The sequence below is a fragment of the Crinia signifera genome, chromosome 8 (genome assembly GCF_055691185.1).
Source record: "Crinia signifera chromosome 8, ASM5569118v1, whole genome shotgun sequence".
Lineage (NCBI taxonomy): Eukaryota > Metazoa > Chordata > Amphibia > Anura > Myobatrachidae > Crinia > Crinia signifera.
Window position 1 is genome coordinate 160840490 of NC_139224.1, and position 24729 is coordinate 160865218.

General features: G+C 48.9%; 1 protein-coding gene across 7 annotated transcripts in view; it reads left to right on the forward strand.

The window, feature by feature from the left end:
* ST3GAL3 (ST3 beta-galactoside alpha-2,3-sialyltransferase 3) overlaps positions 1-24729 on the forward strand; it is a 303695-nt gene that overhangs the window by 205946 nt on the left and 73020 nt on the right. For all 7 annotated transcript variants that reach the window (XM_083157570.1, XM_083157569.1, XM_083157571.1 and 4 more), the window contains one exon: positions 14049-14091. In XM_083157570.1, the coding sequence (XP_083013696.1) occupies positions 14049-14091 (43 nt within the window). The remainder of the gene's footprint in view (positions 1-14048; positions 14092-24729) is intronic.

Consider the following 24729-nt stretch of genomic DNA (forward strand, 5'->3'; position numbering starts at 1 on the left):
TGGCATCATTTATGGGGGTGTCTCACATACAAGTCCCTCAAAGTCACATCAGAACTGAACTGGTCCCTAAAAAAATCAGTGTTTGAAATTTTCTTGAAAATTTGAGAATTTGCTATTCATATTTTAAGCCTCCTAGTGTCCAAAAAAATTAAAAGGAGGTTGAAATAATGATGGCAACATAAAGTAGACATATGGTCTATGTTAGTTATTAACTATTTTGAGTGGTATGATTATTTGTCTCACAAGCAGAAAATTTAACATTTTGAAAATTGCTAAATTTTCCATTTTTTTTACGACATTTTGGTATTTTTCACAAAAAAACACAGACTGTATCGACGAAAATTTACCACTAACTTGAAGTACAATGTGTCACGAGAAAACAATCTCAAAATCACTGGGATAAGTAAAAGCAAAAAAAAGTTATCCCCACTTAAGTGATACATGTCAGATTTGAAAAAAAGGGCTCTGTCAGGAAGGCAAAAACAGGCTGCGGCGGGAAGGGGTTAAAGGCAGGTAGGCAATGTAACAAAGCAATGAGGAAGGCAAGTCAGATGCTTGGTTGCATAGGGAGAGGTATCAGCAGTAGAAAGAAATAAGTAATAATGCCACTGTATAGGTCATTGGTACGACCTCATCTAGAGTATTGTGTTCAGTTCTGGAGGCCATATCTCCAGAAGGATATAAATACATTAGAGACTGTACAAAGAAGGGCAACTAAAATGGTGCATGGCCTACATCACAAAACGTACCAGGAAAGACTAAAATATCTTAATATGTATACTTTAGAGCAGAGAAGGGAAAGGGGGGACATGATAGAAATGATAGACAAATAGGTACTTGTGGAGTATCACGGCTCCCATCGTATGGCATCGTATGCCATATGTAGTGGCATACGATGCGATGTGATGTTTTACCTATTTTTGACCATTTTTGCTTAAAAATCGTATTCCATCGCATGGCATCGTATGCCATATGTAGTGGCATACGATGCGATACGATGTTTTACAGATTTTTGAGCATTTTAGCTCAAAAATCGTATGCGATCGCATCGGATGCCATACGATGGCATTCGATGCGATGCGATGGCACCCGATTTTGCACTGAAATGCATCAGAATGCATTGAAATGTGTATTAAAGTAGTGAAATGCCCCCAAATGCCACTTTTCATAGTGCACCACCCCCACTTTCAACGTCAACCCGAAGCGTGGCGAGCGGCGGCGGTACGCGTCCTACGACCTTTTCATACCCCCACTATCCACGTCGGCGTGGAGTTGAGAATAGAATAGTGTGGCGAGCGCAGCGAGCCACCGAGCCCGAAGCGTGGCGAGCGGACGCGGATACCTGTGAAGCCCGCGAGGGGACGCGTATAGCTGTGAAGGTATCCGCGTCCCCTCACGGGGCTCGCTGCACTCGCCACGCTTCGGGCTCGGAGGCTCGCTGCGCTCGCCACACTATTCTATTCTCGACTCCACGCCGACGCGGATAGTAGGGGTATGAAAAGGTCGTAGGACGCGTACCGCCGCCCCTCGCGGGCTCGCTGCGCTCGCCACGCTTCGGGTTGACGTTGATAGTGGGGGTGGTGCACTATGAAAAATGGCATTTGGGGGCATTTCACAAGTTTAATACACATTTCAATGCATTCTGATGCATTTCAATGCAAAATCGGATGCGATCGCATACGATTTTTGAGCTAAAATGCTCAAAAATCGGTAAAACATTGTATCGCATCGTATGCCATCGTATGCCACTACATATGGCATACGATGCTATGCGATGACATACGATTTTTGAGCAAAAATGGTCAAAAATCAGTAAAACATCGCATCGCATCGTATGCCATCGTATGCCACATGTGATGCGATGTGATTTTTAGCATACGATCTGCATACGATGCAGGTCGTGGGAGCCGTGATACTCCACAAGTACCGACAAATATATCAAGGGCTTTAACAAGGTACAGGTGGGAGACATTCTTCACAGGAAGAGGAGCAACAGAACACGAGGACATGCACTGACACGAGAGGAAGGAAGATTCAGGAGAAATTTGAGGAAGAATTACTTCACAGAAAGGGTAGTGGATACGTGGAATAGCCTCCCATCAGAGGTGGTAGAGGCAAATACAGTAGTACAATTTAATCATGTTTGAGATAACATGTTTAAAAAAGGGACAGACTAGATGGGTGTGGTATATTTGACTGACAGTCGGGATTCCGACAGTCATTATGCCGGAATCCCGACTGCACAGGGGGGGGGGGGGGGGGGGGAGTGCAATGAAGCCATGCTGCGCTCGCCACCTATTTTATTCTCCCTCTATGAGGGTCGTGGACCCCCACGAGGGAGCAGTCAGGATTCTGACATCAGAGTAATGACTGTCGGGGAGCCGTCCAGCACCCGACTAGATGGGACAAGTGGTTCTTATCTGCCGTCACATTCTATGGTTCAGGGCAGGAAGCTGCTGGATTTGAAAACATATTGAAAAGACTGGTTGGGTGCTGATTGGCTGAGAGCTTTCGGCCACTCTTTTCAATATATTTTCAAATCCAGCAGCGCTTTCCCGCCCCGCTGCCTGGCAAATAGAGCTACAAACTTCCAGCTGCTGCTGCCCGGACCCCCGCAGTCTGGACCCCGTTGCCCGGGTACGTTCCTTTCACACCAGCCAGTAACCCGGGCTGGTCGCGGGAACAACCCTGCTAGCTAGCTGGGTTGAAATCCCAGGAATTTGGCTCGGCAACCTTACACACCAGCGCTAGTCGCGGGTTGTTCCCGTTGGCCAACCCGGGAATTTTGACTGGTGTGAAAGGGGTATAAGATGTTAAGGCCCCCTCTGGGACTTTGAGCTGAAAGCCGCTCAGTTTTGCCGTTTGAGCTGCTTCCAGCTGAAAAGCCGGCCAGTGTGTATGGGGCAGCGGTCAGCGCTGATTTGATCGCCCGCATTGTCGCCGTCCACCGTGTGTATTACCAGCAGCGTAATGCACCAGCGATGTGTGCTGAGCGATCTGTCACTGCCAGTGTTCTCAGTACAGAGATCTGGGCACCGTCATCACTATCAGGGCCTGGCGCTGAGTCATATGCCGCAGTGTCCATTGGCTGTCACTCATCTGGAACTCATAACTATCTAGCTGCAGTTTTTTAGCCAGTCTCTTGCACCCACGTTAGAGTGGACAGGTCTGCCACGTTCCGCCCACTTCCTAGAGGAGTTCATCCCGACAACATGTGGAGCGGCAGGGCTTAATTAAGTGATTTCGCATCATTCAGTCCTGCCCCCTATATGCGGACCCGCAATGGCATTTTGGAGATGGGTCCTAGGGATTAAGAAGGTCATTCTGGTTGACTCGCAAAGCAGCAAATTTCAAGCCAAGTAAACACCACCCGCCGGACGCAAGGAAAACCACCCCAGCTTGCACTGCGGGCCCGAAATCATTCGATGGTCGCCGACCATCGATAGATTTCTTCAGGCCACAAAAATATAAGTCAGTGGAGCCTGACTTATATTTGCAGCCATTCCGCCATGAAGTCGACCACCACCAGCCCTTCATTAGCATACGCCAGGTCGCAGTCAATATTGGATTGGTCGATCATGCATTGCGCCCAACGTCACATTCAACTGTGGTCACCCGCATATCAGGCATGCACACAAGGCTGGTGTAATGATTCACGGCACCCTGGGCAAAAATTCAACCTCGCACTTTCACCAATACCCACTTTCCAGCCCATCGAGTGAAAGGACGGAGGTGATGTGTAAGATGTTCCACAGCCGTCACCTACATTAAGTACAACAAGGACGTCTTCCTCATACACATCCTTAATTGTGTGATCCGCAGACACGTGGTGTCTTTCCCCAGATCCCGGCACCCTAGGCAGATGCCCAATGGTAGTGCAATTAGCCTAATATTTCGTTCCCATATGGCCAGAAACTACATATCAGACCAATATTGCTTCAATGTCTACCCTGCATAAGAGAGGCCCAGATCATTATACGGTGTGCGTGCGCAGTACAGAACAGCCTACATTTACATCCTAGAACCCTAGCGTTCTCCATGAGGATTTACTGTGAGCGGAATAAGCATCTAGTTCCTTTCTGTTCTCCTTACCAGCGGTCTAGACTAAAGAGCTGTAATCAGAGACGGAAGCAGTGACGGGTAAGTTCTAAAGGATGTGAGAGTTCGGACTAGAAGGGAAGCTGACGGGGTATTAGTGATGGATGTAAAATGCCTAAAACTAAGCAAAATATTCATGTTATTTCAGTCTTAACATGCAGAAGTAATATCCTTTTGTAAATAAGTCCATAAACCTGTCTGATCTGTAAATCATCTTTATTGTGATAATTATATAGACGGCTGAGCACGGAAAACACCTTACACAGATTTATAGAGTCACATAGTTTGTTGTCTGTAGTTTTGGTGATTACTTGGTTACTCTGAAGGAGAGATTCACTCTGTGGGCCTGATTCAGCTTACATCCGGTGCCTAGCGAGCCCATAAACGCTCCCCGGGCCGCAGAATCCCCTCTACCATGCGAGGAGATGTACGTAAACACATCCCTTCGCCTGCGTCCAACCTGGATGGCCATTGACGTCAATGAATGATTTCGCTCCCCTTCGTTAATAAGTCAGTCTCAACTGACTTCTATTTCCGTCGGAGTCAGCCAATGAGGGGGCAGGCGTTGAGGTCATGTGATGTCGGTCGCTCTCCACGAACATGCTGGGGTTTCCTGTTATGTGCAACATTAAGTGCAGTTTAAAGGGGTTGTGTATGTGATGACGACACGCAGAATGTCAACCATAATGTCAGCATGTTCAGAATATCGGGCTTGCCTACTTATTCAGACTGTCCACATCCAGGGCCGGTGCAAGCCCTGTCATCGCCCCAGGCGACCTGCCGCCCCAGCGCCCTCCCCCCCCTCACCCGCTCTGACCCGGTCCACAGGGGAGGCTTACGGGGGAGGGGGGTTGCAGCGGGCACCACCTGCGGATTACAGGGGGGGGGGGGGGTGCGTGAGGGGGGGCACCTGCAGCAGATTGCTGCTGTCTAGCAGGGAAGGGGGATTGCCAACTAGCTCCAGGGGAGGGAGATGTGTTCGGGCGCTTCCCTTGCTGAAGATTTACTTTACTCTGACGACCAGCACAGGGGGGGGGGGAGGGCAGCGGGCTTAACACTGCTCCACGGGCGGGATGCAGGCAGGGGCGAGGGCGGGTGGCATATGGCTCACCTGCTCCCTGCTGGTACGAACTCCTGGGTCAGGTGCCGTACTTGGCAGCGCAGAGCTTCTTCCTGCTCTCCTGCAGCTCTTTACCGCCCTCTAGTGGCCGGCGCCCTAGGCAAAAGCCTAAAGCTGCCTAGTGGTGGCGCCGGCCCTGTCCACATCCACAATGTTGCCACTGACCATGATAATATTTTCTAAAGTTTATTATTTAATCAACTTTGTCCTTAAACCCTTTATTTTTACTTAAAGACAATATTTTTCAAATAGACATCCGCAATGTTGGCAGTTTGCACAAATGTACGATCTAATGTGGACATTTTTATTGAAGCCTTTTTAGACATGGATTATGAGAGAATATAGATGGGATACATTAACATCAATGAAAGCAAGTTGAGGCCCCCAGGTCCTCACCACAGTACATCCCAGCGCATTGTCCCTGCGTAGTGATCCGCTTAGCTGGTGATGTGACCTGTACACGGGGGGGAGGCCGCGCTGTCTGGTATTTATCATTAGTAAGTGCACAGCAATGAGGAACATATGACTGTTCAGTTTAGATCATAGAAGTCACTGGGGAAATAAAGCGTTCGGTGCCGTCAGTTCAGTTATTGAAAACAGAAACGGCTTTTACATCAGAGGCGCTGGCTGTGCAAACGTGTCTGCCTGTAACGGAGTCACCCATTGCGTGACATATTCCTTGATGTTTAGCTAACAACACTGGGAGTTCCCCAGGGGATGCAAATGTACGCTGCTTACCGTGCCACATCGTTATACAGACTCGCTGCCTTATTATGTCAAGTAAGCGAGGCTTACTCAGCAGGCGCCAAGGAGGCAGGAGGAAGAGGTGACGCAGATTACAATGGGGTCCTACTAATTGTGGTGCTGACTATGGCATCTGAGGGGCAGTTGTATTAAGCCTGCTGAAGTGATAAAGTGGAAGGTGATAAGCAGCAGCCAATCAGCTCCTAGCTGTCAGGTTATAGCAGGGATGGCCAAACCGGTCCTCGAGATCTACCAACGGTCCACATTTTCCAGGTTACCTAGCTGGTGCGCAGCTGTAGTCATCACTAACTGTCACATTTTAAAACCTGCTGCATTCATTCCTACTATAGATCCACAGGTTGCCTGGAAAACGTGCACCGTTGTTAAGGTGGCCATACATCAGAAAGATATTGTACCCAATCATACAATCTCAACTGATTGTAAGATGGATTGTATGCAGATTGTGTGCACATCTTATGTACATAATCATACAATCAATCAGCAGATGGATTGTATGACTGATTGTAAGATGGATTGTATGCAGATTGTGTGCACATCTTGTGTACACAATCATGCAGTAGATGGATTGTATGATTGATTGTATGATCGATTGTGTGTAGATTGTGTGTCCAAAAACCACCAAGGACTGCCGGGGATTTCAAGGGAAATTGTACACAATCATGAGCGCAATCGATCTTAAGATCGATCTTTCTGATGTATGGCCAGCTTAAGATCTTGTGGACAGGTTTGGCCACCCCTGGGTTATAGGCTGGGTTTGAAAAATGACAGGAGCTGATTGGCTGCTGAGTTATCACCTTCCACTTAATCACTTCAGCAGGCTTAATACATCTGCCTCCAAGAGGACCTGTTCAGATCTTTCATTGGAGCAAACATTTAAGATATTCTGTCCAGCTCAAGCAATTTCTACTACTGAGCATTTGTGTTAACTAGGAGACCGTAAGTAAATCACTGATACTTCTGTATCACTCCTCTCTGTATTCTGTAGGTAACACTTTAGTTATTTCAAATTGCTTATTAAGTTCAGTAACACGTTTGCACTGAAATGTATTAGTGTCCATTGTGGATGATCTTATCTGTCAGAGCCATCTTAGCACAGACAGATGCCAGATCAAGAGTCTCTTCACGTATCCAGATGGCATCATCTGCGGGTAGATAATCCAACTGGCAGTCTCCAATCTGATGCACTGACGTGTCTATAATGATTCAGCTACATGTCCCAGCATTAGCACAGACACTGGAATATCAGGGTCCTGTTCTGCAGATTTATCTGATAAAGTCATCGTAATTGCTAATAGGACTCATGTAATGTAAATGAACTAGCACAGCCTTTCAGAATGATTAAGGGCTGATTCAGCAATTTGCAAACCCCTCCACTGAAAATGCAAATGCAGGCGGAGGTGTCCGATAACCTTTCGCTGCACTCGTGATCCCAATGCTGCCACCGATCAACATCGCCCTGGGCCACACCCCCTCCTCACTTGACTTACCGTAACCCGGCTCCTGCTCCCCCATCTCCTCTTCCGCTGAGCTGCAGCCGGGAGGTCCCGGAGCGCCGGCTTTTGATCCAATCATAGCTCGCATACCGGCAGCCAACCAGAGTGGCTGCTGGTACACTAGCTCTGTCTGAGCAGGGTTATGGTAAGTCAAGCGAGGAGGGGGTGGGGCCCAGGGCCCAGACTGGAAATGAGTCCCGGCCCCAAAATTCCTGATGGCAGCCCTGGCTATGGCCCCTACACACAGCGATGTAGGGGCATTTCCTAAGCGATCTAGTGAAATCGTGCTGTGTGTAGGACCCATTAGAAGTGGTCCTGCGACCGGTTACAATGCATGATGGTTATTGAACAGAGTTCTAGGCTGTTACGAAGTAAAATATCAGTGAGTGTGACCGGCCTAGAAGCAGGGGTTAAAATAGCCCTAAATAATACACATTTTATTTGAAAGAATACAAAGTATTGTGCAGAAATGAATACACACTTAGTCAGCTACATTGTGACACAGTACCACAGCCGAACTACATGCATCCTCTGTTGTCACACGTGTTGCACTGACATGTAGCAGACACTGCAGTCACTGTGTCCCTCCTGGGGTCTGATCATCGGGAGCGCCACTTGCTTTTATTGTAGCACAGATCAGAGAGATGATGTCAGATAACGATCCGCCCGGGGGGAACAAGCGATGTTGGTCAAATCAATGCTGGGACTGAAACTCATAGTTTAAATATAAATTGACAGTTATGTGTATGACTTACACGGTCCCACAATTCCTGAGAGTTCAGAGGCCCGGAGTTTAATGGCAGCATCTCACGGATGAAGAGACCACAGCGTGGCATTGTGTCTGGGGGGGGGGGGGGTTGTTAAGTTCCTTCCAGAGCTGATGTCTAGGTCGAATGTGTCATTCATACTAATGAGTGATAATGATAGGTGGAGAATCCATCACATAGCCGAGTCCTCACATAGGGCCTCATTTCCGTCACCAAAAACAGTGCATGGCCAGTTTCCCCCTATTGTACCCATAACATTGGGCAGACTATGGGGTTATCAGATGGGCTTTATGGCAGTTTGAATTTTGATCTCAGATCCAACAGAACCATTTGTCTCCAGGAGTCGTTGTCTCCTCCACCTGCAAATGTGACTTCAGTTCCGGGCTCATGTACTAATAAAAGGAATGAAGGTCCTACTACCAGAAGGCAGTACGGTGCATCATCTCCAAGCGTCAGTGACCCTGGTCACACCGCACCATTTCCCAGGTCAGTGCCGGGTTCAACCCTGGTCAGATTCCCGAGTAACGTGATCAAGCCTCGATGCAGGTTGCCCTGGCACTAACCCAGGTTAAAAACAGTGTGGAAAAGGTGTATTAGAGGATATTTGTTATTGTTGAAAAGGGAAAATGCTGTATCTCTGGGTATCTTCATACAGCGCACCACTGGTGTAGTAGACTGAAGGGGCCTACACACATAATGAGGTCTGTAGATGGGTTCTGAGCGATGCTAGATCACTGTGATCACTATGTGCTGAGCCATCTGTATGGGCCAGTGTTTTCCGGTGAGATCACTGGCCCGACCGATTAATAACCATTGTGCAGGTGATTGCCGGGAGATAGCGATGCACAGGGCTGTGCATCCCTATTGCTATGGCCCCTACACACACACAGCGATGTAGGGGAGTGTTCAGAGCAATCTAGTTAAATTCAGTAACATCGCTCTGAAAACGAGTGTATACCGCTACGTATACGGCCCATAACAGATGGATGGGACTTCAGTGATTCCCCAGATGATAATAAAGACGCAGGGGTATTATGTGTGCAGCGGTGTGTGCACCTAGCACTATCTTCTTGGGCTTTGTACGTAGCGTCTTAGTACAAAGATCTTTCCTCAGCGTTACTGTGTTTGCTGTTGAGGTTCCACTCGCAGCTTTTGGAACCTCTTCGGTGACTTATCAGGTACAGCACTGACCATAAGCCTTGCGGTCTGAAAACCTTTGGGCAGAGATACATATTGCAGGAAATACTGGAGCGTTAGCTCGGGGATGAGCTGGGTCTGGATTATAATGTGCGTCTTGTCCCTGGTGCTTTCCCAAACCATGGATGTGTTCTAAATTCATAGCTATGTTATTAATAACCCCCCCCCCCCCCGTTCTGTGCCATTCATTCTTCAGCCTTGTAAGCTGGAGGCCTCTTAACAAGTTTGCACTAATCGAGTTAGTTCAGATAACAATGACGCACCTATGAGTCACCCTGTAACCTTTAGTCTATTAAAGGCATGGGAGATGTTTCCTTGTGTGGCGCGTAGACCCATTTCCACCCTGTGGTAATTACGCAGCAGTAATTGTGGTGCTGGCATATTAGATCAGAAACAGCCTCTGACACGGGGGTCATACAGTACGTTGGTTTGTCTTGTTTTACTGACTGGGGAAATACACTGGTGCAGTGATTACTGTCGCTTCCCGCCTCACAGCACTGTGGTCCTGGGTTTAGTCCCCACCTAGGCCATATCTTTGTGGAGTTTGTATGCGCTTACTATGCACTGATTACTCCCATATTCCAAAAATATACTGGTATCTTGGATGGTTTCCAACATGAGACAATAACCCTAGTTACAGTGCTTGGGGTCTACAGATGCCCATCAAGAGAGCTTGCTCATAAACTGATCATTTCTAACACACCCCAGATTCAAGATGAGGGCTTGTTTCGATAATTGGTGACTGTCGCTGGGATCACTAGCAGAAGACACACAGAGACGGCCATAAGGACATCAATGGCTTCCACCACCTTGGAGCCACTGACATATCATAGCTGTGAAGTTGGTCAGAGAGGATCGCATTGTTCCGACAGCCTTGATGCATTTCATCCAACGATGCGTTTAATCCAAGAACCTCCTGAGAATGCGTCTGTCTGGGGTCTTGTGTTTATTGTATCGGCTACCTTGGCTTTGTCCATAACTTAGAGTACATTGTTTGAGGGGAAAGCCCTTATAAATGGCTGAACTTGTGTTTTAGAGGCCAGGATCGGATATACCCAAAGATGCCAGGGTGCAAAGTGTTACCGTAAGAGCTATTTGTGTGGTCCAGGAGAAACCTTTGATGTACTGTACTTTGTCTGTACTTGCACCTCGCATGACTCTATTGTAATTCACCGAATTGCGACTACTCTGTAATTATCTACTTTCCCCTAATGTCAGTGATATAAGTGAACTATCACAGTCTCCCTGCTGACACGTGTGCAGTTACACCATAAACCTCTGTCAGGTAGGAACCAGTTGTTACTGCCACATAACCTGGGTGCTGGGGACAGTTCCAGGCTGTGGAGCAGTGATCTAGCCGTCTGCTGCAGACATCAAGCTGTTGTAGCACGTGTCCAGGTCTGGTGCCTGATCCAGTTCAGGAGAACAATCACACTGGGTGGATCTATCGGAACAGGAACAGACTTTCCATCCACTGATTAGATTTCTCCATTATTTGGACGTGAGAGTGCTGAACAAGCATCTGCAGACTGAGTTATATAGTGTAAGGAGCAGGGTGCCCGGCAGCACAGCGCAGGGTTGGATTGGGATGCGGACTTGTGTCTTTTCTTGCAGTTGCGTATGCCACCTTATTCTAATTTCACTACAATGCCCTTCCCAGATGTTATGGGTGGTTTGGGAATTTAAAGTGTTTTTGAAAAAAAAATCGAAAAGTTGCCCTCTCACATGCCCAAATTACCAGGCTGCCACCTACTACCCCCAACACACCCATAGCAGTCGTTACCCTCTCCTGGCCACAGGTGGCCCCATAGGCGCATCTGCCCTCCAGTAAACTTCCCTGTGGCTTCTATTGCCAATCTGCCCCTAGCATATAAGTGATGTGTCAGTGAGGACAGGGCTGCATGTGACAGGGGCAGTGACATGATGTGAGGAGGGGAATGGAGGCAGCAGGAAGCCACAGGCTGAAAGTTATATAGTGGGAGGAGCAGGGTCCCCAGCAGCACAGAGTATATCAGGAGATGAGTGATGCATCAGCGAGGACAGGGCTGCATGTGACAGGGGCAGTGACATGATGTGAGGAGGGTAATGGAGGCAGCAGGAAGCCACAGACCGAGAGTTATATGGGGTACCAGCAGCACAGAGTATATCAGGAGATGAGTGATGTGAGAGTGAGGACAGGGCTGCATGTGACAGGGGCAGTGACATGACGTGAGGAGGGGAATGGAGGCAGCAGGAAGCCACAGTCTGAGAGCTATATAGTGGGAGGAGCAGGGTCCCCAGCAGCACAGAGTATATCAGGAGATGAGTGATGTGTCAGTGAGGACAGGGCTGCATGTGACAGGGGCAGTGACATGATGTGAGGAGGGTAATAGAGGTAGCAGGAAGCCACAGGCTGATAGTTATATAGTGGGAGCAGCAGGGTCTCCAGCAGCACAGAGTATATCAGGATATGAGTGAAGCATCAGCGAGGACAGGGCTGCATGTGACAGGGGCAGAGGTCTGCATTCTGACAGCACAGAGTAAAGAATAGGGCTCTTACCACACTGAAGAAGGAATACATTTAATTTGTATTAAAGATGATATAAGCGTAATAACTGCTTCTGGAAACAGGATCACTCTCTACAAAGGAGCATTTAGCAACATAAATAATAATAAATAATAATGTAAAAAAAAATGTCGACCGTACACTCGCTGCGCAAGCCGCGGGTGATTGACAGTGCAACTAAGCAGGTCCATGTAACGTCCGCCACGTCTTATCGGTCAGTGTTTTCTGCCCACACCATGATGAATTAATCTGCAGATATATCTATAGGTGTATACCCAGCCATAGAGACCGCATTTGTGAACCTGTGCCATAAATTCACATTTGCAAACCCTTACAGAATAAACCGCGTTGTACAGAATGATGACGCAGACATTGAGGATTATATCGCGGTCCAGGGCTGGTGGAACCCTAGAACTGTGCACCGGTGCAGTATTGCTCATCGCTAATCCATGTCTTTATCTTTATATTATATATTTTCTGTAGTGTATATATTCCAGTTCTCTGTATATTATGAGAATTTAGTTTTTTTTCATACATGACCTCTGAGAACGTAGAATAACTTCTGTCTGTTCACGTTTCCATAACCAAACATACATCAGACATTTATTACTTCCCACCGCGATATATTTAAACATTAATCTTCTATAACCAAGTTATTAGATTTGTAACTGTCAATCTTAAGGACCTGAATAATGACATTTATATTGGATCCCGCTTCCCACGGTATTGCTGGTTGTGTTGGTGCCTTTGCTGCTCCTTGTAATGTATACTCTGATATCGCTAATAATCCCACCAGTGTCTCATGGCCGTGGGGTCCTGGAGGTTTGGGCATTCCCTGTATAGGCCTATACTTAGCCTGTCTGTGAATGTATGTTATATGAATGATGGGTAATGTTATCTCTGTGTAAACATTAAGTGAAGCCATTTTTCCCAGAAACACATGACTAACGAGCAGAGGGGACATGGCTGCTGTACCGTCACATATTCTGGGCATTGTAGACCGCTTTTTGCATGTTCACAGATCCTAACGGCTTATGATGGTGTCTGCGGGGCTTTTGTTACCCGCAGTGTCTGCCCCGGGACCTGCCGCCGGCGATTCAGTCTGCGGTCCGGCTCTCCCGGCTCCTGCTGCCATAAAAAATTTGACACACAGAAAATGGCTGCCCCCATACTGCAGACAGTTTTTGAGGATGCTAGAGTATTTTATTATTTATTTATTAACAGTTTCTTATATAGCGCAGCATATTCCGTTGCGCTATACAAAGGGGACAGTGATACAACAAAACAGGGTATTTACAGACAGTCAAAATGTAGGAGGGCCCTGCTCGCAAGCTTACAATCTATAGGGAAATAGGCATTGATACATAAGGATAGATACTGTATTCTTTATTGCATCGATTCCACCAGAATGCAAGGTTCTATGACTGGTTCTGGAATTAGATAAGCTTGCCTGAAGAGATGAGTTTTTAGGTAACGCTTATAGGTTTGGAGACTGGAGGAGAGTCTTATTGTGTTTGGGAGGGCATTCCACAGAGTGGGTGCAGCCCGTAGAAAGTCCTGCAGTCGGGAATGGGAGCGAGTAATGAGTGTGGATGAGAGACGCAGATCTTGGGAGGACCGTAGAAGTCGTGTTGGATGATATGCTCTAACATCCTTAAATACGGTCTGCTGTATGGGGGCAGCCATTTTCTGAGTGACACATTTTTTATGGCAGCAGGAGCTGGGAGAGCCGGACCGCAGACTAATTCGCCAGTAGCAGGTCCCGGGGCAGATGGCAGCGGCACTATGTGGAGTGGTAAGGGGGTTGGGGGGGGATATTTCATAGTTACGCCCCCGTTCGGCCCTCCAGCTGTTGTTGATCTACATATCCCAGGATGCCCTGCTACAGTTTTGCTATTTGGCCATGCTAAAACTGTTGCAGTGCATGTAGTTTAACAATAGCTGGAGGGCCGAAGGTTCCCATCCCTGCAGTACAGTATAAATCCTCATAGGGCCACCTGCGTATTATTCTATAAGGATAAATCTGTCACGGGAGATTATTAATTCCTTCTTTTCTTTTCCAGAATATGATCGCCTGGGATTTCTACTTAAATTGGATTCTAAAATGTAAGTAAGATTATGTTTCTTGTCACTTGTACTCACCACTATATCATTATTATAGTGCTTTGGATGTTAGTTTTCTGGTGCTCGGTGCTAATGATAAGGGCACATTGCCTACTGGTTCCATCCTTGGCGCACCAACATGAATTCTTTGTAGCACTACCGATGTCCTCCATGCGACACAAGTCGGGTTTTATATAACGTGTGATCTCCGTGTGACTCTGGCGCTTGGGTGTCTTTTTTTGTGACTTCTTCCATCAAATATCATCTTGTTTGCCAAACTGACATTGATGCACAATCAGCTTCTGCTGATTAAAATGATATTGCGATGCACAAGCAGCTTCTACTGATTACAATTTATATGCGTCACATTCAGTGTGTGACTGCGGCTGTATCTGTATAAGAAATGGAACTTTACCGTGTTTTCTTAGAAAACAGGGGAACTTAGCATTTTGTACGCAGATACCTGTACCGCGGCATCATAGTATGGTGCGACTAGAAGGGCGGTTTAACTCAAAAGGAGGCAAGATGTACGTGGACACATCTGTCGGTGCCAGATTTATATAATACATCCGTAGACGGATATAAGAAAGAATGGGAAGATCTCGGACCTTGTATTGTACAGAATCAGTGGAGGTAGAACAATCACGCGCACTCAGCCGATATGCAGGGGAATACAATGTATGAATGTACTAGGAAGCAGCGATATCTCTGAGACACGAAGCCAGGGATTTACTAAGATGGGAGTTCCAGTGGCGTAGCTACGTTTTGGGCGCCGCCCCGCCAAGCACCCCTACCCCGCCGCCCATGCAAACCCCCCCTCAAACCCCCACAGTGACAGCCTTACCTATCGCGCTGGTCCCGGCGGCTCCGTTCTTCTGCTGAGGACCACCAGAAAATGGCCGCCCCCATACAGCAGACAGTTTCAGAGAACTGTGCGCTATATGGGGGCGGCCATTTTGTGGTGGTCCTCAGCAGAAGAACGGAGCCGCCGGGACCAGCGCGATAGGTAAGTCTGCGGGGGATTGAGGGGGGTTTAACTATAGCACCGCAGCCCCCGGCGCCCCCACATGCACAGCGCCCCCCCCCCCCTCCCCCGCGGTGGCGGGGGCTGCGGTGCTATAGTTACGCCGCTGGGGAGTTCTATTTAACATGGGATGTTTCTAGGGGCAACCAATCAGAATATATTTATTCTTATTTATTTTTTAGCATCTTCTAGAAGATAATAGTATTTTATTGGTTGCCCAGAGCAACATCTCACCTGAAATAGAACGCCCATCTTAGTAAATTAGAGTTAGAGTATCGGCGGTTCACCAAGAAGGCCACAGAACTCAATGGCCTATTGATTAAAGGACACCAATTTTTTTTTTTTTTTTAGTCTCTGAACCCTAGTGGTCAGTAAAGGAAACACATGTGGTCTTAGGGGGTGATTCAGGTTGATTTGCAAAAGCAAACTCCTTCTTTAATGGGCAAAACCATGCTGCACTGCAGGTGGGGTAGATGTAACATGTGCAGAGAGAGTTAGATTTGGGGGAGTTATTTTGTTTCTGTGCAGGGTAAATACTGGCTGCTTTATTCTTAAGGTGTGCACACATACTTCGATTTGCTTTAGATTCGATGTTCGATTCTATTTTCCATTAGATTTGGCATTAGATCTTTCCATTCAATTTGGCATTAGATTAGTGCCGCCCACTAATTTTTGGGAGTTTGACTGGGGCGGTTACACCTGTCACACCGTAATGCAGATGTCCCAAGGCGAGCTCAGGGAGGACAGAATCTTGTGGAGCAGAAGAGCTAAAGCTTCATGCAGGTGTGTTCATACGCATGCGTTGTACGCAAGAACTCGCCGTGTGCAGCCAAGCACACAGATCTGACTCCGGCCCTGAGAGTATTTCTGCTCCAGTAGCTCAGGCCTGGTACTCCTAGTACAGTAGCAGCAGGAGGAAGCGCAGGTGTCAGCGCGGCAGAGGAACACAGGTTCAGCTCCCGGATGGTGTCACCTGAGACAGAGCTCTCGCCTCACATGTAAGGACTGATGTTTTCTTACATTCCACATTCTGACCTCAGGCCTTCCAGCATTTTTATTTATTTTGGCCACGCAGCAGGTATGTTTTAAAAAAGAAGGGAGTCCTTTGTTGTGTGAGCGCTGTGCATGGGCAGAAAATTGCTGCAACTCCTGCCCTACATTTTTTTTGTCCTACACGATGATCAGACTTGTGCGCCGCACTCCCTCCTTGCTCCAGGTATCCGCCTGCACCCCACACACTGCTCCCATGGTAGATACGCCTGTGGCTAGGGTGGCCAATCCTGGGATCAGGATCGGCCGGATTCTGGGATTTGGCCCTAAAATCACCAGGAATTGAATCCCAGGAATTGCAATCTAATGTAGTGTTCCTTCTAGGAACAGGGGCGGGCAGGGCGCCGCTGCACGGGGGCAGCGTCAATGGGGCGGTCCAGGCCTGCTGACGTCACTGTTTTGGGCGGTCCCGGGCTGCCGACGTCACAAAAGGGGCGTGCCGTTATGAAAAGGGGTGGTCCCGGGCGCCGCCATCAAGGAAACGGGCGGGCCCGGCTTCTGCCGTCACTGAAGGGGGCGGGCCGGGCCGCACGAAGGCTCTCCACTGCCGGGGAAGCGCCGGGCACCGTTATATACTGCGGTGCCGGGCTTCCCCGATATCACCATAAGAGGAGTAGGCAGGCTGTTTCAGTGCGGCGCTGCCAGAGGGGCAGGGTGCATTTTGCCTTTTAAAAACTGGGAAGGGCGCAGCGCCCCGCTAAAACAGCCTAGCGGGAACACTATAATGCCTGGCAGCATCTGAGCACCTGCACAGACGCTGCTCCCGTCTCCGTGTCTGCAGCTCTGGGCGGAATCAAAAGGCCCGCTGCACAACCCGCTGGCTGCACCACCACTCTCGGCTGCACCACCGATCCCGGACGTACCTCTCCACCCGCCACACTGCTTCCGGCCACCCCGGTGCAATTTATTTAACCTAATGCAAAAATATTAGGACAGTTCAATCCCGGATATCCTAGGATTGAGCATTTTTTTCAAACCTGAATCCCGGGATTGTAAAAAAAAAAAAAAATGCCCCATGATTGGCCACCCTACCTGTCACTCAGGAGGACTTCAGACTCATGTTACTGATGCATCGTAGCTTAACTTTTTCCTCAGCGCAACATATATTGCACAGACTGGTGCAAGATGGCGTGCACTGCCAGATAACCTTGTTGCATTAAGGTATCTCCAGGCGGTTCTGTTTTTGCGTAGACTGTAAAGGTTTTGTGACTAACACTTTAGAACAGGGATGGGGAACCTTCGGCCCTCCAGCTGTTGTTGAACTACACATCCCAGCATGCTCTGCAACAGATTTAGCATGGCCAAATAGCAAAACTGTAGCAGGGGATGCTGGGATGTGTAGCTCAACAACGTCTGGAGGGCCGAAAGTTCCCCATTCCTGCTTTAGAACACCGTAATGAGAAGTACACAGTTGCATACAAATGAGCAGAATAACCGGACTGACTCGTGAAAGAAAATCTATCTTTTGTCCTGTAAATTATTTACACTCGCTTTCAGCTGCCAGGTCCCAAAAAAGGAACTCATGGCGGAAACAAACCTCAAAGACGCAATGTGCCATGCTTTATTTCCTAGCGGATCTAATGCAGGGACACTGATATACCACCACGGCCCACACTGATGCTGCGCCCGCGTCCCCCAGCATTTAGGTCTTGTCTTGCAGTAGAAGTCATCCGCAAGGCGAGGAAATCTATCCCACGCTGAGAACCCTGTGATAGACATGTCTTGATTACACGGATCTACCTCTGGGTGCGTTAGTGCTAACAGGATTGTGTTGCTGACATATTGTGTCATCAGGCATCAGGGGGAGTGTGGTGGCTGCCGACCCACTGACTCTTATTCCCGTCTCCCCCTGTCATGTGGAGTTCATGTCCCCGGCCAGTTTCACATCATCTCAGGGATAAATGTTTCCTTCCCCTCCGTCCCTAGGTGCGTTGGATTGAGAACCCTATTTTTCCTGATGGTTCTCATTGCCGGAGTACAATAGATGGGAACTTTGGGATTGGCCAAATAGGGTGATACGGGATGCCTCATTCTTGATGATTTATCTCCTCTTTGACAGGGGTTTCCACCTCCCACATTCCAGGAGCTTCCCCCTTCACTGCTACCATATATTATGCTGGCTATAAACCAGCGTTATAATACTGTCCTGTCCCATGTAGCCGACTACAAATTAATCTCTAATACATCTGTGCACTGCAATAACAGCGCTCCTTCCTCTCTCCTCCAGCCCTTTATTCCTATGATGCCACTCTGACACTTCCTAGTATCTACCAGAATTACATATATACTGTATATATACCGGTTACCAGCCGTCAAATTACGGACCAACATAATGCATCATTGGCTACCGTGTGCACCCGAAAGTGAATTTCTCCAACCGGTGCCATCTAGTGGCCGCCAGCACTTACAAATAAAAACTTGAATTCACCCCATAGAGGTGAGGTGCAGCCATTAGGCCTTTTATATAGGATATTTTGTGACTTGACCTTTAAAAACAATAGCCGTAATACTTTCCATTACGGTTTTGATGGAGTGCTGGGATATTTTGTTTTCTTCTGCTAACGCATTAAAGTCGCACTGTGCGTTGTGTCCTGAGAGCGTGCTGAGACGGAGATGCCAGTGGGGAACATGGGAGACGCACAGTCTCAGAAACGCTTCCCAAATATATAGGGTGCAGTGACAGGGAGGTGGCTAAGCGGACTCACGGAGATGGTCCACCTTGCGGGTGTGTTATGGCAGTGTCGCAGGGGTGTTGCTGATAGTGGTTGCGTTCCTGTAGGATTCCATGCTCAGGCAAAGACTCTGCACCTGCCATGGTGATGACATTGCGGATGGTGTTAAGACGCACAGCGCTGTATTTCTGATGCCAATACATCGCACCTCAAGCTTTGCACGGTCAGACGCAGCCGTGTACACAGGAAATGATGAATACGTGCCGGCTGCTACTTCTGAATCGTTATCAAGATAGAGATGACCATCGATGCCAGCCATCGTTAGTAACAAACTATCTGATGGCTGTCCATCGATTGTTTTACTTATCAGCAGTCATTCATTTTCGTTGACTTGACTGGCCCGTGGGCAAATCAGAACATGTGGGTGGAGCATCAGGATTGTCAGGGGCGGCGCTATACTCCTGAGACCTGGCACCTTGAAAAAAATGTTTTCTCGGTTTTGCTGTGCCATCGTTCACTAAACTAACATTTCTTCTGGTCATAAGACGACGCCCCCCCCCCCCCCCCGTAAAATTAAGCCCCTCCCCAGACCCTGCTTTGCCTGCTGGTGCTGCTTCCCGCCGCCAGATGGTGTGTGGCCAAGTGGCCGGGACCTGCAGATCTACTAGTCTGCGGTCCCGGCTCTCCTCCTGGCTGGCTCCTGCAGTGCTAATGAAAAAGAAAACTCACAAAAAATGTCGGCCCCAAGTGTCTGCTGTTAAGGGGGCGGACATTTTTGTGTGAGTTTCTTTTTTCCATTAGCACTGCAGCAGGGCAGTTCATAGCATCGATAGCCCCGCAGGCCCCCGGCACCCACACCAACTCAGCGCCTCCCCGCGACCGCGGGGTCTGCTGGGCTATTGTTACGCCACTGTACAGGTGCGTGTTATAATGCACCCATTCATGATTGCAGACCATACAGATCTGAGTGACCGGGATCCTGCCTTGTACCTGGCTGTATATAATCCCATCTTCTGCAGAACAGGACGAGTGTTATAGTCACATATATCGCCTCTGTCTATAATTAGTCCAGACGGAAACAGAAAACTCATTATACATTAATATTGGTGGATTTCAGAACAATAGTTTGTGCTTAGTGTTCTGTGCATGGGAATATACATTACAGCTTGATGTGAATGATGGCCATAGAAAGAAGGGTCTGTACGTAGCACCAGGAGGTGATCTGGTAACATGGGAGCTGCTCATGTACAGAGCACGTGGGATTGAGTTACTATTATGCTACAACAGAGCCGGAGACATCGGTGGCTCCTCGCTGCCGCCTCGTCCTCGCCTCTCATCCCTATCACAGCCAAGGAATTCCCATTGTATGGGAAGAGGCCGAGGGCGCGGGCAGAGGCTGACGGATACTCTTACACCACGCTCCCGCAATTTTCATTACAATGTGTTTCCTATTACAATGGATGATGATTGACTCATTCCGGAGACTCTCGTTTCCATCACGTGAGTAAGAAGTGACTTAATATACCAAGTCCTGTAGTACACGTGCGCATTCATTCTTATCCGATAACGGCACCTGTGAGGATTATATACACTGCTCTACTCTCCATTTCCTCACCTTTATGGGGGGGATTCAAGAGAAAACAACACTGGCTTCCTGTCCACTGATGGGTGCGACATGGCATGGGTAAAAAACTGGAATCGAAAAGGACGTCGGAACGCTGGATCAGGCAGGCACCATTCGTCAAGCTATGTCATTCCAGAGCTTGTAATGTCTAGTCGAGGGGAATGTCCTGTCCAGGGGGCTGCCTGTGAGACCTGTCACTAGGGAGAAAAGAAGGGGGAGAATTAAGCCTCCCTGTATGGTTCAGGGATGTAGTAAAAACGGGAACAGTCCGGACCATACGGGAAGGCCTCCCTCCCTCCCCAAGTGAAAGCTGTCGCAGTGCTTGTGCAAGGGCGAGTCAGTTGCTGTGTGCGCAAGAGTCCAAGCTCTGTATACATCCTGTGCCTCGTGGGTTTAGGATAGTGATGAGCCCAGTACACCTGGAAGAGTGCGTCCCATCCAAGTGCAAGCAGAAGACTGTGGGGTAAATGTATGACGCTTGGAGAAGTGATACAGATGGAGCAGTTCTCATCCTGCCGGGGGCAGAAGACCGTCGTGCGCCCCATGGCAACAGAGCTCCCCCGGGTCCCCGCCGTCTCCCCATCCGCTGCCGGTCCCCCTCGCCGCCCGACCCCTCACCGCACCAACCCTGCCCGTCTCCCTGAAGCGGAGACGGTCAGGATGCCGCTGCACTGCCACTGACTAATTGGGACGTGCGTGCATCCCAGTTCAGTGTAGTCCCTGTGCGCCGGCGCTCGCCAAAGGGGAGGCTCTGGCGGGCACTGAGCAAGATGACATGGGCTACATCTGTATCTATCCCCATCACGAATGTTATGTGCAAGGTGATAATGCACCAGCCAATCAGCTCCAATATGTAAATGGTTGGATAGGAGCTGATTGGCTGGAGCACTATCACCTTGCACATAACCTACTTTATGTTGATAGATAGCACTCCGCCCCAAAAATAAAAAGAGACACCCACCGGACCGACCGAAACACAGTAGCATATGTATACGCATATGCAAAAATAGGGAAATCCAACTGTTCGGGTAGGTCTTCGGCTATGCAGACTGGATGCAACAGTGGAAACCCAAGCGCCATGTTTTTGTACGCTAAGACTCGCAGCTGATGTCAGATACACACCCTGAAAACACCAATGACACACCCCGCCTATTTACAAACACTCCCACTAACACTATGTTAACACCCTCAAACAGTCACTTCCTGTCATGCGGAGGCATCGTTCCCAGCGGCACCTTGATGTGTGACGGGATGCGGTTATAATCCCGGCGGTCGGAATCCCAGCGTTCAGAATCCCGACACTGGAATTCCGACCGCCGAAATCCCGACACTTTCACTTTCCACGACACCCATAGAGGGAGAATAAATTTGTATACTGAGCGTAACGAGGCAGCGAACCCTCAAGGAGTGGCGATCCACCCCCCCCCCCCCTTGTCGGGATTCTGGCATCGGTATTTTGAACGCCGGGATTCCGACTGCCAGGATTTCGTATCAAACCCCTACAGACGTCCTATGTTTTGCAATTCACCCAATATAAAGATAAGAGTGTCTGCGTAGGGACCAGTCATCCTATGTGTGTGACCAGCCACGGCCGCACTGCGAGCGGTGACCACACTGGCTTCTGTGTTCTGTCTTTACGCTCTGTGGGCCTCGTGAGCACAGGGAAATGGCTCAGGTTGAATTTCATTTGACAGATGTGAAAGCAAAACACCTGAAACCTGATCATCCCCAGAAACGGGACCTCTGCACCCCCAATATTGATTCCCCCCCCCAGTCATTCTCCAGACCCATCTAATGAAATCCGACCAGGGCTGGGGAATCTCGTAAACCCTACAAAGGATGTGTGGAAACATGAGGGTTACGCGTCTTCTGCTACTTTCATTGTTTTACGACAAAGACGGAATAACAAAAGCATTTGGCGGCTCGTCCCCTGTGTGTGTCCCGGAGCGAGGCCTGTACCGTATTTATACAGCTTTCATTACGTTCTGACAACGCAGACTTTCCCCTATGAAACCCTCGGACTGGAAGCAGCTGGCACACGAGGTTGTCTCCAGATGAACGGGCTACATTCCTGTATACACAGTGGCCCTTATTCTGGTTCACTCGCAAAGGCAAATTCCTTCGCAAATGGACAAAACGATGTGTACTGCAGGTGGGGCAGATGTAACATGTGCAGAGAGAATTAGATTTGGAGGGGGGGGGGGGTTATTGCAAAGGGAGATCTATATTGCAGTGTAAAAATAAAGCAGTCAGTATTTACCCTGCACAGAAACAACATAACCTACCAAATCTAATTCTCTCTGCACATGTTACATCTGCCCCACCTGCAGTGCACATGGTTATGTCCATTTGAGAGGGAATTTGCCTATGTGGGGCCAGTGTCCCTGCCCTGCAGCTCTGTGTTGCTGTCACAGGTGCCGATTCAGACATTATTGTTGGGCTGCGAATCTTTGGAGCCCAGCGATCATGTAAACACCGCCCTGCACAAGCGAATTCCCGCCCATGCGTACGGCTGAGGATGTGTTTGCAGCCATGTACATGACGGGTAAACCATTCGCAATCGCTCACCACCAAATGGTTTCCCTCTCTGTTTGCAGCGGTGAGTGAGCCAGGACTGTCGTCAGCGGCTCTCCCTCCCGACAGCCGCGGAACGCCTTTTGTGGAGTAAAATACAATTGTCTGTACAAGAGGCGCATATACAGACCTCTGTGCGCCAAGTGTGTGGCCTCTGACACGAGGACTTATTGTGACCTGAGGTAAAACAGAAGAGGAACGTGGCGGGAAGGGGAGACTGGGTAGGGTGTGTACAGAGCAGTGGCCGACGTGGGCCTAGACCCATATAAACCGGGTATGCGTCATAGCTTTGACTCAAAGAATGTCGACATACATTGGGTCGACTTGGCTAAGGCCGACAGGGTCGTAAGGGTGACACAAGCATTAGGTCGACAATGGGAAGGTCCACATGAGTTTTTCACCATTTTTTGTCCCCAATGTCGACGTGGACACAGTCTCAGTGTTACGCGTCTCCCGCATGGCAAGGTGCCGATAGCTCGTATTCCCCCACCACGCCTATAAACCTGTGCGGATGCAGATCACTTGATGCAGCTAGGCAATCTACTTGCTTCTGATTGGCTGATCGTTCCCGGGCCCCTCCCAGAGATAGCACTTTATGTGAAGCTGCAGCCATCTATTACTTACGTGATGTGACCATTTGGACTTCAACATGAAAGTCAATTTTATGTGTAGTTTGCAGCCGTGTTTGTGTTTCATTAGGTTTTATATGGAACAAGCGACTTTCACATTTCTGTTTACTGTGATCTCTGTCAATGGTGGAATTCGGTCCCCTCGGGGTAAACATCTTATCTGTCTCCACCTGCCTCTGTCTCTGCTTTCCTGCCTTCTGTAGGTCACCGCACAGGATCACACCCTGTACTATGCCCCCGCTCTCATCCTTGGAGGGATCTGTCATTCCGAGGCACAATGACTATAAACCTCTATACGCCTGAGGGTAGCGGCTAGTTCCCCTTCGCCGTAAGGACCTGGGGAGGAGAGGGGGCGGGAGAGGAGGAGCAAGGTCAGAACAAGACAACTTTTTTTTGAGCCGACATGTGCCGACAGGCGGTATTTCATGCCCTACCATCCACTAGGGCGTGGAGGAGGTTATTAAAGCTGTGGCGAGCGAAGCGAGCCACCGTGCCCGAAGCATTGCGAGCGAAGCGAGCTATGCGAGGGTCCGATTCTCATTGCCAACTGTGTCCATGTCGACTGTGTCGAGTGAAGCAAGCCCGCGAGGGTCCATTTGGGTCCCTTCTTCTGAACTTGCTCCTCCTCTCCCTGCCCCAACTCCTCCCCAGGTCCTTACGGTGAAGGGGAACTAGTCTCAACCATACGCTGAGGGGGAATTCAGTTGGGTGTGAGGTAAAAATACCCTGCCTGCCTCACGCCCGATGTTTGTATTACCGGGGTATGTGTGCTTCCGGTAACTGCGGTATCCAATAAAAAAAAAAAAACCCGTTGCCTCCGCCAGCCCGAAGAGCGGTGGTGACACAAGTAGGATCCGTGTTTTTATGGTATTGTCTCCATGTCCTCGCCGTACGGGTCGCACGAAGTGTAACTAAAAACGTGATTGGTCGGATCACATGACCTTTTCCCAATCGCTTACTGTCCAATCCTGCGCTCCCGAGCAAGCTGCTGGCGTCTCACCCTCTGTGCTGCAGGTAGTAATGGCGTATGCAGGCCGCCTGCTTCTGTAGCCGATACGATGCAATGTG